Source organism: Pogoniulus pusillus, chromosome 3, assembly GCF_015220805.1.
Source record: "Pogoniulus pusillus isolate bPogPus1 chromosome 3, bPogPus1.pri, whole genome shotgun sequence".
NCBI lineage: Eukaryota > Metazoa > Chordata > Aves > Piciformes > Lybiidae > Pogoniulus > Pogoniulus pusillus.
The window spans coordinates 41,385,019-41,399,629 of record NC_087266.1 but is presented as its reverse complement, the minus strand read 5'-3'; the positions used below and the strand labels follow the sequence as shown (position 1 = coordinate 41,399,629).

At 38.8% G+C, this 14,611-nt stretch overlaps 1 protein-coding gene across 1 annotated transcript in view; it reads left to right on the top strand.

The window, feature by feature from the left end:
* TDRD3 (tudor domain containing 3) overlaps positions 1 to 14,611 on the top strand; it is a 110,887-nt gene that overhangs the window by 40,079 nt on the left and 56,197 nt on the right. The window contains exons 2-3 of the mRNA XM_064174324.1: positions 7,100 to 7,184; positions 10,309 to 10,374. Of these exons, the coding sequence (XP_064030394.1) occupies positions 7,100 to 7,184; positions 10,309 to 10,374 (151 nt within the window). The remainder of the gene's footprint in view (positions 1 to 7,099; positions 7,185 to 10,308; positions 10,375 to 14,611) is intronic.

The following is a 14,611-nucleotide window of genomic DNA, read 5'->3' as shown; positions in this document are numbered from 1 at the left end:
GAGATAGGATTTCTAGAAAACTGTAAGAAGAGATAGGAAAAGGTTGAAAGATTGAAGAGTTGTGCTTAGAGATGAACTGTTAATTACAAACAGAAGACTTTTTCAAGAAGGCTTTGTGAAAAAACACATATTATAAGGAAATTTGTTTACCTGATGCATTAATTCTAGAATAAAGCTCTTTAAACATCTTAAAGCATGTGTGTGGGTACACATGCATGTTTGTCTGCAGATGAAGTATTTGATCCAGCAGTGTAGAGCAGACAAGCAAAAATGCACGTTCTTTGATGCCACCAATTTCTTCATTGTATCAGGCATACGTGGTAATAGTGTAGCAATACAGAAATATGTCTATTTAGGACATGTCAGGTATAATCTGTTGTTGATGATGTAAAGCAGAAGATAAAAGGAGATAAATAGAAGTGCAGATGAGATTGGTACTACAGAGTTATAGCCCTCAGCAATGGGAAATACAGAAAAGGAGAATGTGCACACTTTTAATGTACAAAAGTGTGTTATTAAATTGATACCATACTTGATATGAAGCAGTGGGAAAACAGCTCTGCTTGTCACTGCTGAAATATATTTTTCTGTGTATTACAAAGGAAGAATTACTGAAATCTGTATTTCACAGAAGCACATTGAGAACATTTTGACAGAAAAATTGCAGATTTGGATTTATAACGTGAATGTGAATGGTTTGCATAGAAAATACCCATTCATTACTAATGGCTTGTTTTAATGTTCATTTGAAGGTAAGGTAAGAATCTAGGTACTTTTAGGAGTTCTTCTGACAACAGCTGCTGCCGAGAGGATTGTACATGTTTTAGATGAGCAGAACTGGTGAGAGGAGGAATAGGTGTTCCTAGGGTTTTGGCAAGCATTATGTGGAAGAATTGCAGTGAAACATTTGTTTTCCCTTTTTTTATGTTTTCTCCCTGGTATCCTTTCTCAGGAGAATGCTCCACAGATAACCATCTCAACCATTTGCAGCAGCTTTTTGCCCATTTGATTGTAAACTGATTTTTTTTCCTCTTTTTAAAAATATGTATTAATGTTCCGAGGCCACAAAATCCCAATGTGACTCATGCAGCGTTACTTGCTGTAATTCCTTTGAAATCAGTTGAAGTGTCTGTGTTACTGTCATTTATGACTTTAGAGATTGTTTAAAAATACTTACTAGAAAGAAGTCTAGTGAACACTTTTTTTCTTTTTTCTTTTTTTCTTTCCTTTCTTCCCCCTCCTCCCCCCATCCCCCCCCACTTCCCTTGGAAATCAAAGATGCTTGCACCGTGTGTTATTCTAGTTAATAGAATCATAGAATCAACCAGGTTGGAAGAGACCTCCAAGATCATCCAGTCCAACCTAGCACCCAGCCCTATCCAGTCAACTAGACCATGGCACTAAGTGCCTCAGCCAGGCTTTTCTTGAAGACCTCCAGGGATGGTGGCTCCACCACCTCCGTGGGCAGCCCATTCCAATGGCAAATCACGCTCTCTGTGAAGAACTTCCTCCTAACATCCAGCCTATATCTCACCCAGCACGACTTGAGACTGTGTCCTCTTGTTCTATTGCTGGTTGCAATCCTTATAGAGGAGAATCCTTATAATCCTTATTAAAAAATCCTTATAGAGGAAAGTTCAGTATGATTTTTATATGGTGTGTTTGTTTTCTTTCCTGTGTGGAGGGCTGCTTTAAAACTTCTTTTTAAAATTTCCATGAAAATAAGAACATTGTTGATTATGGCAGCAGCATTTCTACGTGATATTATTCCTTGTACCCTCTTGCCTTCTAAGGGGGAATATCTTGGGGTGGAGTATGAAGAATAAGAATTGATGAGGGCACTGTACGTCACTGCCGCATTGCTTTTGGTGACTGGGAGCTCATGAGCTGCTTTCAGCTGTGTGGTCTGGTTGTGGACTGCTTCCTGCCCCTTGGCAATAGGAAATGTGTTGGATTAATGTAATAGGATCACATTGTATTTCACCTTTCGTTATCTTAGGTTGTGATATTGTGCAAAATGGGCAGAATGGGTAATGTAGATGATGTGAGTCACTTGAATCAATGTAATAGAGACAGAGAACTGCAGGGCTGTTCTTTTTGACACAAGAGGAGGTTTTTGCAATCTTTGGTTTTGTTCAGGGTCAGATTTTATAATTATTTTTTTTCTATCATCTAATACAGAGGACAAAAGTACTGAGTGGCCTTATGCTGTAAAGGTTCCTTCCTTCTTCAATATATTGCATGCTCTTAATAAGAGCAAATGGAAAAGGGAACTCTGTTTCCTTCAGAGCCTGAAAAAAAGAGTTTTAATTTAATAATCCATATTGTAGGAGGAAAGATTATGCCAGCTGAAAAAATTAATTTTGCCTGTTGTAACTCCCTTTTCATACTTGAGAGACACAGATGTATTTTTTTCTGTATAATTACATTTATTTTAAAAGAAACATTTTCCTTAATACTGATTTATTTTTTTGAAATACATTTTTTTCCTGTGTAATTTGTGTGCCTATAATGGGAAACATATAAAACTAAGAATTAGGTAGATTTTATGGGACCCCATACAGAAAATAAGAAAAAATAAAATAGTCTAATTAAGAACTTTCTCTTAGATGTAAAGTAAGTCTAGATGTGTATTTGGCCTAACAGACTTGATATATACTACTTCCAAGCTTCTGTTAAAAGAAGGAGAAATCTCTGCTTTTGCTAATTCTGGCATACAGCCCTTTCTGGCTGCTGTTCCCTGCACAGTTTCTGACCACTTCTAGAAAACATCTTTACTTTTTCATCCTGTTGCACAGAAGCAACACCTGATGGTGTTACTGGAAAGCTCTCTTGTTTTATTAGCTTTCTGCTGAAGTTCTTCAGCTTAGTTTTGCTGACGTAGTTGTTGATTTGATCCTTATTTTTTTCTTGAAAGTAGTTTCGATCCTGATCTTGTACATTTAAGCAGTTTATCTCTTCATGTAATAAACATCTTTGGAAACCTAACCAATCAACCTCAAATTATAAAATATCACCCCCACTTTGGTGCTCATAGATTTTGTTTGTTTGACAGACTGTTTTATTAACCATCTTAATCCATTTTTTTCTGAAAAGCTTTAGTGTTTGCTTAAATCAAGCTAACAGATGTCTCCAGTGGCATTTCATGATTGGTGCTTCTATTACCTTGCCAGAGATAGCAGTGAGGTGGGTAGTGCTTCTGCAAGTGCTGCTGCTTAAATTAACACAAGTCAAAAAAGAACAGTCTTTTCCAGTTGGTTTCTTAAAACCACCAAAGTAGTGAGACAAACTAAACTGAAAAATTGTGTAAAAATTGATATAAAAAAAAGTTTTAAACTTAAATCATTGACTGCAGCACAGTGAGATTATGACAGCTGTGGTTCAGTCTCCACTTTGAAATGAAGAAGTAAAATATGACTCAACAATAAATTTTGTGGTAGCAGAATTAATCCTGTCTTACATAGGGAAAGTTTAATTCTAGGTAAGATTCTTGTTTCATTCTCTAATTTTTATTTCCCTTGTTGGAAACCAGCAGTGCTTACGTCTAAAATACAAAGATAGGTAACTGCATAAGAGAATTGGAGTCCTGTTAGCTGCAGTAGAATTGAAGAATGGCTTTATTTATGTTAGGAGCACAATAGGAGGAATCGTTCCAGTATGTGCCTGACAGCCTAAAACTCAGCTTATAGATTTTGTACTCTCTCTAACCCCTGCTGTTGAATTTATGTGCAATTTTATGCTGAAGATGACAGGAGGTAAACTTGTAGAGTTTATGATACTGCTTTTTCTAGGAAGTCTGTTGGTGTAATTAAATCACAGTTGAAGCCTCGAGAGTAGTACAGTGCCTGTAGGATGTATGTGTTCTAGTTCCCTCTGGCACAGAGTGGGAGTGCTCTTCTAGCTCTTCTACTTTTACAGCTAATGAGATCTAATTCACACTAGCTACCTCAATCTTCACAGGCCATAATCCTTGAGCTCAGAGTCAGTCAACGGGGAAATCGGGCATTTCTGCTCAAGCTACCAATTCTTGCCCCTTGTTCTGCCTTTTTCATAAGGAATAGGATCTCATGTGGTTTTTATATATGCATTTCCCCGCTCCCTTTCCCCCCTCTCCACAACCCCCCCATTCAGTCCATCTGGGTTTTGGGTTGTACTGGGTTTCTGGATTGGTGTTTTTTTGTTGTGGTGTTTGTGGGTGTGTGGTGCATTGTTTTGTTTTTGTTATGGTGATCTGGTCCCTCAGAGTTTACTTATTTGATATCCATGTCTGAATTGTACAGTTAGGTCCCATCAAGTGTCTGGGTTAGAGCACAATTGGGGATAACTGGCAGAGCTGGAGAGGGTTATATTGCTGTTAGCAGGGCTAGAATCAAAAAGGTCTATGTGCCCAGATGGCCAAGAGAGCCAGTGGCACCCTGGCCTGCATCAGGAATGGTGTGAGTGGTGGTGAATGTGCCACATCCAGCTGGCGGCTGGTCACTAGTGGTGTCCCTCAGGGATCAGTGCTGGGCCCCATCCTCTTTAACATCTTCATAGATGACCTGGATGAGGGCATGGAGTCAGTCATCAGCAAGTTTGCAGATGACACCAAGCTGGGGGCAGATGTGACTGGGTTGGAGGGCAAAAGGGCTCTGCAGCGGGACCTTGACCGCCTGGACAGATGGGCTGAGTCCAATGGGATGGCGTTCAACAGCTCCAAGTGCAGGGTGCTGCACTTTGGCCACAACAACCCCATGGAGAGATACAGGCTGGGGTCGGAGTGGCTGGAGAGCAGCCAGACAGAGAGAGATCTGGGGGTACTGATTGATACCTGCCTGAACATGAGCCAGCAGTGTGCCCAGGTGGCCAAGAGAGCCAGTGGCATCCTGGCCTGCATCAGGAATGGTGTGGTCAGCAGGAGCAGGGAGGTCATTCTGCCCCTGTACTCTGCACTGGTTAGACCACACCTTGAGTGCTGTGTTCAGTTCTGGGCCCCCCAGTTTAGGAGGGACATTGAGATGCTTGAGCATGTCCAGAGAAGGGCGATGAGGCTGGTGAGAGGCCTTGAGCACAGCCCTACGAGGAGAGGCTGAGGGAGCTAGGATTGTTTAGCCTGGAGAAGAGGAGGCTCAGGGGAGACCTTATTGCTGTCTACAACTACCTGAGGGGTGGTTGTAGCCAAGAGGAGGTTGCTCTCTTCTCTCAGGTGGCCAGCACCAGAACGAGAGGACACAGCCTCAGGCTATGCCAGGGGAAATTTAGGCTGGAGGTGAGGAGAAAGTTCTTCCCTGAGAGAGTCATTGGACACTGGAATGGGCTGCCCGGGGAGGTGGTGGAGTCGCCGTCCCTGGGGCAGTTCAAGGCAAGGTTGGACGTGGCACTTGGTGCCATGGTCTAGCCTTGAGCTCTGTGGTACAGGGTTGGACTTGATGATCTGTGAGGTCTCTTCCAACCTTGGTGATACTGTGATACTGTGTGTTTATGTTGGTACTGTGGATTCTATTAATCTGTATTATTTTCATTAAAAATATTTTTTTAAGCACTTCATAATATTTATTTTAAATATTATTTAATGCATACCAAGCTTGCTTTCTTAAATCATTCTTTTGTTCTTTGGGGAATGGTAGTTTCTTGGTTGGTAGTTATTTAAATGTCATTTAGGTGAGTGCCATATTTCAGGCTGAATATCCAGCAAATACCAATTATTGATTGCTGTGATGTATTTAAGTAAAATGAAGAGCTGTGCAGGGAGGACAGATTGTCAGCTACATAAAAATTGGGGCCTCAAAACAGGAAAAAATAGACAAAATGAATAACAAATGTCACAATGTATGACCACTGCAGTTAAAATTACCTTTTTTTTTCTTATAGTGTTTTTGGAGGCTAGAATAGGTCAGCCCTTTTGAATGGATTAGCTGAATCCATTTAAAACTTAGTTTTCAGGTGAACACAGTTATTTTATGCTCACAGAATTTTAAAGAATTGTAATGATCCTGGACTGCTACAATGAAGGTCACAAATGCTCTTTCTAAATGTGATTGTGAAGGAGTTTTTCTATTTTTATTTAAACTTATTCACTGAATTTGACTGTTGATATACTATAGTGCATTTCCATTTTTTTATCAGCTGCTTTGTTGCCCAGGCAGGCAAGAGTAGCTTTTACTGGATGACAGCACTACATGCTCCAGGCCTCAGACGATTAACCATGCAGTTTTGCTTTTTAGAAACAAATGCATTTGTGTTTTTTGTTGTGTGGGGGATGTTGCTTTTGTTTAATTTTGTGTTGTTTTGCCTTTTCAAATACATGATCGAGGGTATGCCACTTTGATACAAGTAAACCTGTGTAGCTGATTTTGAAACCAGGTTCCTGTAAGTTAAGGGGGTGGGCATTGTGGGGGTGGGAAAGTCAGTGGTGACTAAATATGAGTTAGCTGGCCTGACAATCCCAAGTTTATTGAGAGCATCAGGCTTCAAGTTACAGAGCAGGGACTTTTAGGTTACTGCGAACCCATCATGCAGTGCAGTATTGTTAATTAGTGACTGGCACATCTAAAGATTGGAATTTGCATGTTCCTCCTACTTGCAGTTTCTGCTGAAGCTAACTTCCCTCCTAATCTGGACACAGTCCCACAGAAGTTGTTTATTGGAAGGCTCAAGGACAAGTTCCTTTGAGCTTCTTCACATACACTACTGCGGCTGTGTTTCAATACTCAGACCTCACGTCAAAGGCTTGATTGTACAAGCTTCTAGGGATTCGTGTCCCCTCTCCTTCAGCCAGTTCCCAACAGGAGCTGCTTAGAATTAGCCTGTTCAACTTAACTGGGATGAAGGCTGTTGTTAGTGTAGTAGTGTGTGTGATGTTTAGGGGTGGATATTTTTTGTGTGTGTGTGTGTGTTCTTTTTTTTCTTTAAAAAAGAAATAATGGAAGAAATACCTTCTTTAATCTGATGTCAGTGTAAAGAAACTGATTACATAAAGCAGTTTGCAAGTGTGTTTAATCATTCACTAGCACAAAAAAATACCGTTTTAAGACAATAATCTTATATACAGAAAAAATGTTGCCAAATAGATACATTATGTGATACTCTAATACCTCTTCTTTTTTTTTTTCTTCAACAGGTATCTTTCAGATGAAGGAATTGAGGCTTGCATAAGTTCTTCTGAAAAAGTTAATACAAATGACATTATCCTAGTTGCCCTTAATGTAAGTTATGGCTGTGAAAATTTTCTTAAGCAAACGGGGCTGTGGGCAACCTATTCTAGTTGGATTAGATGATCTTTGGAGGTCCCTTCTAGCCTTGACTATTCTATGATAAAAATTGACTATCTAATGGCTCAAGTGTAAGTTTGTGGGACTAAAAGTTTGCTCTTGTTTTTGTGAATTACATAAAGGACAGACTAATTCTCTCCTTGCATGTCTGTTGAGAATTTTATTTGGTAGTAGCACCTCTTCCAGACTGAAACATGGAGAAGAAAAGTGAATTTAAATTGCAGCAGATTTGTTTTTACTGTTTATGGAATGTAAATCTGAAGTAAATATACAAGCAGTAATAAAATCACAAGTGCTGTGTACTGACATGAGTATGAAATTGAAGCACAAAATTTTATTGTGTTGGGATGAATAAACCACCTTGCTTACATAGTTTGACCTTCTGGACATGATACTCCTTACAGCATATTCAAACTAATGGTGAATGTTTCTGTGAAGTGCACATATTGATGCAACTGCAAACAGGTTTTGTGGTTCTATTTACTGTAGAAATCTGCATTAGTAGTCATTATTCCTGATAACAAATGAATACACAAGTATATAGCATATATAAACAACTTGGAAACAATAAACCTCAATGCTTTTAAGAACTCCAGGAAAAGTGTGCATGTGAATTCCTGCTTTTCAGAATTCTAGTATATACATTTTTGGTAAGCCTAAGTAAGTCTTCTGCCTTTCAATAACAAAGACAGAAGAAGGCAGCTACTTAATCTATGTATTTATTACTTTTAATTTATTCTGTGAAAATCACAAGAGGGAGTTTTGTGAACTTTACACTCCCTGTTTAAAACTTGTCAGTCATCCATACTCAATTTTTTGAGAGCTTGTATGTGCTGTATGTAGATCTATAAAAACTTATTTTTTACCCTTGGAACTACATGTAGATATTACACTCTAGTAGAGTGCCTAAGAGAGAAATGTGGGGTTTTGTGGTTTTGCTTGGCCTTCTTTTGTTTACTGTTGTGTGGGGTGTATGGGTGTTTTTTGCCTTTTTTCCCCCTCTTGTTAACAAAATTCTCATGAAAATTATTAGGGATTATTTTTATCCATCTTTTTGAGATTCAACTACCATTGCTTTAAGATAGTTCTCTGAAAAGATGCTCCTTTCATCTGTTCTTTGAAGCATACATTTGATCACTCATATGTATGCCTGTGTTATTTCTCATAATGAATTTGAAAAGAAGTAAAGGAAATCATAGTGAAAAATTCCAAAGAATGTAATACAAAGCATGTAGAGGGCAAACTTTTTGTTTCTGGACTGCAGGGGCATACCAGCATGTATTACTGCTTTAGAAAATAAAAGCAAAACCAAATCCAAGCCTCAAACCCAAATAAAGTTGTTAGATACTACCCTTCATGTGATTATATGCTGTACTAACACGGTCATTTATGCATGTATGTGTTGTGTTTCTGGTTTGTCAATAATAAAAATAACTTAACTAGAGATGGTATACAAGTACTCCAAACCAAGATTTGGTTGCTTATCAGTATTTTTGTCATTAAGTCAGTTGTTGCATGCTTGTTGTCTGTTGGGTAAATAGGCAGTAGCATAGCAGTGTGGCTTGAATAACAGGACAACAGTGACTTTGAATTCCACTTCTTACAAATTCATTCCTTGACTGTTAGGGACATATTTCAGACAAAAGAAACCAAGATGTTAACTGACCACATTTCTTATTTTTTGGTGTGAATTGCTGATTAAATAGACATAAATGTACCTTCAGTCCTTCAAATGTTTTCATTTTATGTAAGATCTTGCAAAGAGTTTGTGGAAGTTGTATCTCCTTTCTGCTGCTGTGGTTGCAGAGCACCATGCTGGAAACTTGTCAGTTATATAGATGTGGAACATGCAGGAATGGTTGATAGGAGCCTATGTGCAATTTAGAGATAAATGACTGACAGATGAGAGATCAGTTCCCCCAGATAGGCTCAGAATGAAAATCAAATGTGCTTTCTTTTTGCTATTTGTGGCTATCTTGTGCAACAGAAAGCAAGTCGAGTATTTTTGCGTTATATAGATACTCAGAGTAAATACATTGAAAGGAGCATCCCTACAATTCATTTTCTATTGCTAGAGTACCAATGTTTCTCACTGAAAAGCTGGATAAACCACTTGTTCACAGTGTTTTGGATTCTGAAACACAGTTCTGCCCAGTTCTAGATTAGGATGCCAGAACCGTTGGCAGACACAGTTAATGGTGAGTTACAGTACAAATTCCAGTAGTAATTACACTTAGGCCTTCTTTTGGAAGTGTTTGTGATCATAGTAAGTAAGGAGAGTTTTCAGATTTAGTATGGTAATCTGCTCCAGCATCTTCCCTTTAAAACAACAAGCTTACTTCAAGCAATGGAATTTAGAAAACACAGGTATTTTAGGCTGCATTGCTGTGCTTTATTGTTTCTCTTAACACACAAAAACCCTGATGTGTGAAGTTCACTTAGTTTTTATTCCATTTCCTATTTTCACATCCTGGTTTAGCCATCCAGTGCATCCTTTTGTCATGCCTCACCCTGACTGATATGCTTGTCTAAACAGTGTTAGTGAGGGAAGAGCTCCTGTGGGAATTTGTTTCTTTGATCATATGGATTCTTTAACCTTGTTAAGGGCCATGTCAAACTTGCTGACTAATGTCATGCACTTGTCCATCTCATTTCCAAGATATTTAAGCTGGAAAGCAGTTAGTGGAAATACGATATACACTTTGACTCCAGGAGTAATTGCAAAAATCATCACAACCTTTTTAAAGGATTTATACATGTAAAACCACATACAATAAAAACGCTTTTGTCTGAGTACCTAATGGAGAGCAAAGCAAGACCTTTATCTCTATTAAACTTCAGTGTTATGTCTAATAATTAGACATTGCTTAGTCATTTTCTGTCATTTATTAAAAGCATTTAAATATTTTTTGAAGAATGTGATTACAACAAGAACACAGTTTAAAATGGAAAGTAATTTCTTTTATAGTCCATGCACTATGGAATAAATACTCTTGCCGATTTTATGGTAACAGAATATTTTAAGTTAATGTTCTCTTGTCTTTTGTATTAATTTCAGACAGATTTAAGAACAATTGGCAAGAAATTCCTTCCCAGTGACATCAATGGTGGAAAGGTGGAAAAGGTAGATATATTTTCACTGAAATTTTTCTATGTTCTGTGATGTCTGTATGATAACAGTCTTCTAAGATGCATTAATCTGTTTTTATCATTATGTCACACACCAAAGATTATTATAGGGTAAATGGGTAAACAGGTTAGTTTGCCCACTAAAGAGATTACTTCTTTTTCTATTTCATAACTCTGAAATGTTTAAATAAATACAATTCCTAGTAACTTACTTTATTACTTAAAAGTCATTTAACCTATTTGATAATGACATCTTATCAAAGTTCATTTCCCCTCCCCCCCTCCTTTATTCTTGTGAGAGTAACAGAGCAGGTTAGGAATAAAGCAAAGAAGCTGTATGGTTATGACATGTAGTGATACACCTTGATGCTGAATTACATGACTGATTCATGTGAGTATATCTATACACTTCGTATAATTTTTGTATGACTGTGCCCTAACAGTTGTGTGGATAAATGACATTAGATGATATATGCTACAGAACAGTGTTATAGTCAATATTTGGATGTGATAGATGAGCATACAATATATGTTTAGATAAAAATTAAATTTGACTCCTTCAGTACACCCCTCCTGTTTCTTTCTTACATGCAGGTGAGAGAGTGGATAAATAGAGGAATTATGTTTTAAACTCAGAAGTAGTTCTTAATTCAAATAATTAATTTCAAGTATTGATAGTCTGCATGCTGATGTGAAGATTCTGGGGAAGCACATTTCATGACTGTTGAAATTCAAATAGCAATAAATCAAGGCAAGATTGTTTTTAAGGAAGTAAGGTGGAACAGAAAGGGTGGTGAGAGATGTTCAGATTTGTGGTTTGTGCTGATGCTGTTGTCTAAATGGAATGGTGACTGTTGTGAATACTGGCTCCTGCATAAACAGCAGCAGGAGCATTATTGTCAGGTTGAGGAGTACATTTGAGAATAGTGTATTACAGGAGAGTAGTTTTTAGCCAGGCAGCAGTCTGTACATGCAGCTTACTACTTGCTAAACTAACTTTCTGAGACCAGTTCTTTTAAATGCTTTATTCTTACTGTGTGGAGTTATGATTTTGCTTGATTCAAGCTATTGAGGTTTCTCTGATTGTAAAATAGCTTAGAGACATAAGGCTTCTTGCATTTTTAATAGTTAAAGACTGAAAATGCAGAGAGAAGAAAGGTTAGTTGTTTTGTTTTTCTGACAACAGAAGCAGGAGTTTTGAAAAGCTGGAAGAAACAGGAAGAATGGAACAAAACTGTGGTCTCTAATGGTCAAATGATATTTGTTAAATCCTAAGGACGTACATACCTCAGTCACTATTGATAAAGAGTCAAGATGTTTTGCATGTCAAATTCTAGTCAGATTTACTTGGTCCTACTTTAATCATCTGTCTTTCTTTGGTCATAGATCTTAGAAAATTGTTCTTAAAAAAAAAAAAAAGCAAATATTTCCTCCCCAAATCGAAGGAAACACCTACAAAACAGCTGCTGAACAGCGATAATCTTCCAAGTTTTGAAAGGAAGTAATGATTGCATAGAAAAAATCTGAGAATTAGCTCCTGTTTGGAATTGTAAGCTCAGACTCTTAGTGTACTGGAACTTTCTGAAGTGTAGTCTAGTTTCCTTTTTTTTTTAGTATCATAAAGCAAATCTGATGGGAAATAACCTTGCAATGTATACAAATATCTGGTGTTACAGAACAGTGTTTATAAAGGAAAGTATTTGCTTTGTGCAAGTTAAGAATATGATTGGGACAGGAGTGACTTGTTAGTATAATTTCTCAGTAGAACATAGTAATTTCTTGTTTATAAATGCTTCAGGAAGCACTAGGAATTATATGCTGCTAGTGCTCCTCTCATCCATTATTGTTCAGTATTGTTCAACTATATGGAAACGTCTTGCATAGAGAGTAATTTTATCTTGTAATTTTAGTATAATAAGCAAACATTTGTGTAAAAGCTGGCAGAAAATTCTGGTGTGAAATATGAGTATTTGACAATTATTAGTGATAATCAACTTCATTGATGCACAGATGTGTTCAGTGTGGCTTAAAAAAGTCAATATTACCAACATTAGCCACAAGGTGGCCACATTTGCATGGGAGTTGAAGAAGCTGAACCCTGTCATCTCCATGCAGATGACAATGCATCATAGATACATGTTAAGTATTGCTAATGGAATATCATTCAAGAACTGTGATGCTATAACAAGTAATTTAACAATGATGTTACATTTAAAGTTTTTGATTTATATGCCATTAAAATGGAAACATACATTCCAAAGAAGAAGCATTCAGAAAACATTTAGTTTTTGAGCTCAGAGAGGTGATTTCTGACTACCAGCACTTTGATAGTAAGCAGTTACAACATAAGCTGGCAGTGATTCTAATTCCTGTTTGAGGTTACTCATAGACCTCCCAATTTCTGTCTTACTATTTACTCCAGTCTTGAGATGCTCATCTTCACCTTACAGTGAAATGATTGCAACATCAGATCTCCTAATTTAACTGCATTTGAAATCCCTTTTTCTGAGCAGTAATGTTTTATTTGGCAAGTACTGGGGCAGGTGTAAGTGGTAAGGATGTAATTAATAACTACCTGTCTACAACTACGTCAAGGGTGGTTGTGGCCAGGAGGAGGTTGCTCTCTTCTCTCAGGTGGCCAGCACCAGAACAAGAGGACACAGCCTCAGGCTGCGCCAGGGGAGATTTAGGCTGGAGGTGAGGAGAAAGTTCTTCACTGAGAGAGTCATTGGACACTGGAATGGGCTGCCCGGGGAGGTGGTGGAGTCGCCGTCCCTGGAGCTGTTCAAGGCAGGATTGGACATGGCACTTGGTGCCATGGTCTAGCCTTGAGCTCTGTGGTACAGGGTTGGACTTGATGATCTGTGAGGTCTCTTCCAACCTTGATGATACTATGATATGATACTACTATGATCTGTGAGGTCTCTTCCAACCCTGATGATACTGTGATACTGTGTGAGTATTAATAATTAATATGTCTGAGGCACTAACTATAAAAATAGAACTATTTATTAATCTGGGAAAATCCCACACTGAACAAATACAATGGTTTATTTACAGATTGGGGGGTTTGGTGGTGGAATGCAATTGCAATAGAGGGTTATTAATAATTATGAATGATATAAAAAGTTCAGAGAGTGGGGAAAAAGGACAAACCCACAGGCCAGCTTTTCCCCACTTCTAAACAGGCAGCTGAATCCCAGAAAGTTTAGGAAAGTGAAGCTGAAAGATCTGAAACTACTCAGGAAACTGGTGCCATGAGGGTGGAGAATTTCTCATGGGTTTTGTGGTCTGGGACAGCCTCCAGAAACTGGAAACAATCAGCAAAGTGCCAGTTGCCCCTGACCAAGGGAAGATGGCTTTCTGTGAGCACCACAGCAAAAGGTGCGCTCGTAGGCAACAGCGCGTTCGCTGTGTCCAAGCAGGAAATGGCAGGCATGGCAGCAGCTTGTCTGACATGGACGACACAGGGTCCAGGTAGCAGAAGTCACGGAGCAATGTGTGTGCGCTTTCAGACCACTCAGATTAGTTAACTCTCTCGACAGATGTGTCTGCCAGTGCAGGACCCACGAAAGGCGAATCTCATGTGGTGGGTGTAAGCTATAAGCGTGAACACCCCTGCCTGAGGCAGGAAAAGATCTGTTTTTATGCTGTTATACTTTCCCCATTCAAAACCCATAGAGGGGAGGGGGGAAGCAAAGTGGGGTTTGGGGCACCTCCCGCAGTAAGTGCAGTTTGAAGAGCACTGATACAAAGTAGTTTTACTGATGTTTTGGATTTGATAAAAAGGCTATTAGTTTGTTGTAGATAGAGATCATAGAATGGTCTGGGTTGGAAGGGACCTCTGAAGGTCATCTAGTCCAACACCTTCTGCAGTAATCGCAGCATTGTGAGCTCTATCTGGTTGTCCAGAGCCCTGTCCAGCCTCCCCTTGAATATTTCCATGGATGGGGTGCCAACCTCAGGCAACCTGTTCCAGAGTTCCACCACCTTCATGGTAAAGAGCCTGTTCCTCTAACATCCAATCTGAATCTGTTCTTCTCTGGTTGGAAGCCATTGCCTCTCATCCTAGCACTAGAGGCCTTTGTGAACAGTCTCTCTCCATCCTTTTTGTAGGCCTCCTTCAAGTACTGGAAGGTTGTTACTAGGTCTCCCCAGAGTGTTCTGTTCTGCAGGCTGAACAACTCCAGCTCCCTCAGTTTGCCTTCACAGCACAGGTGTTCCAACCCCTG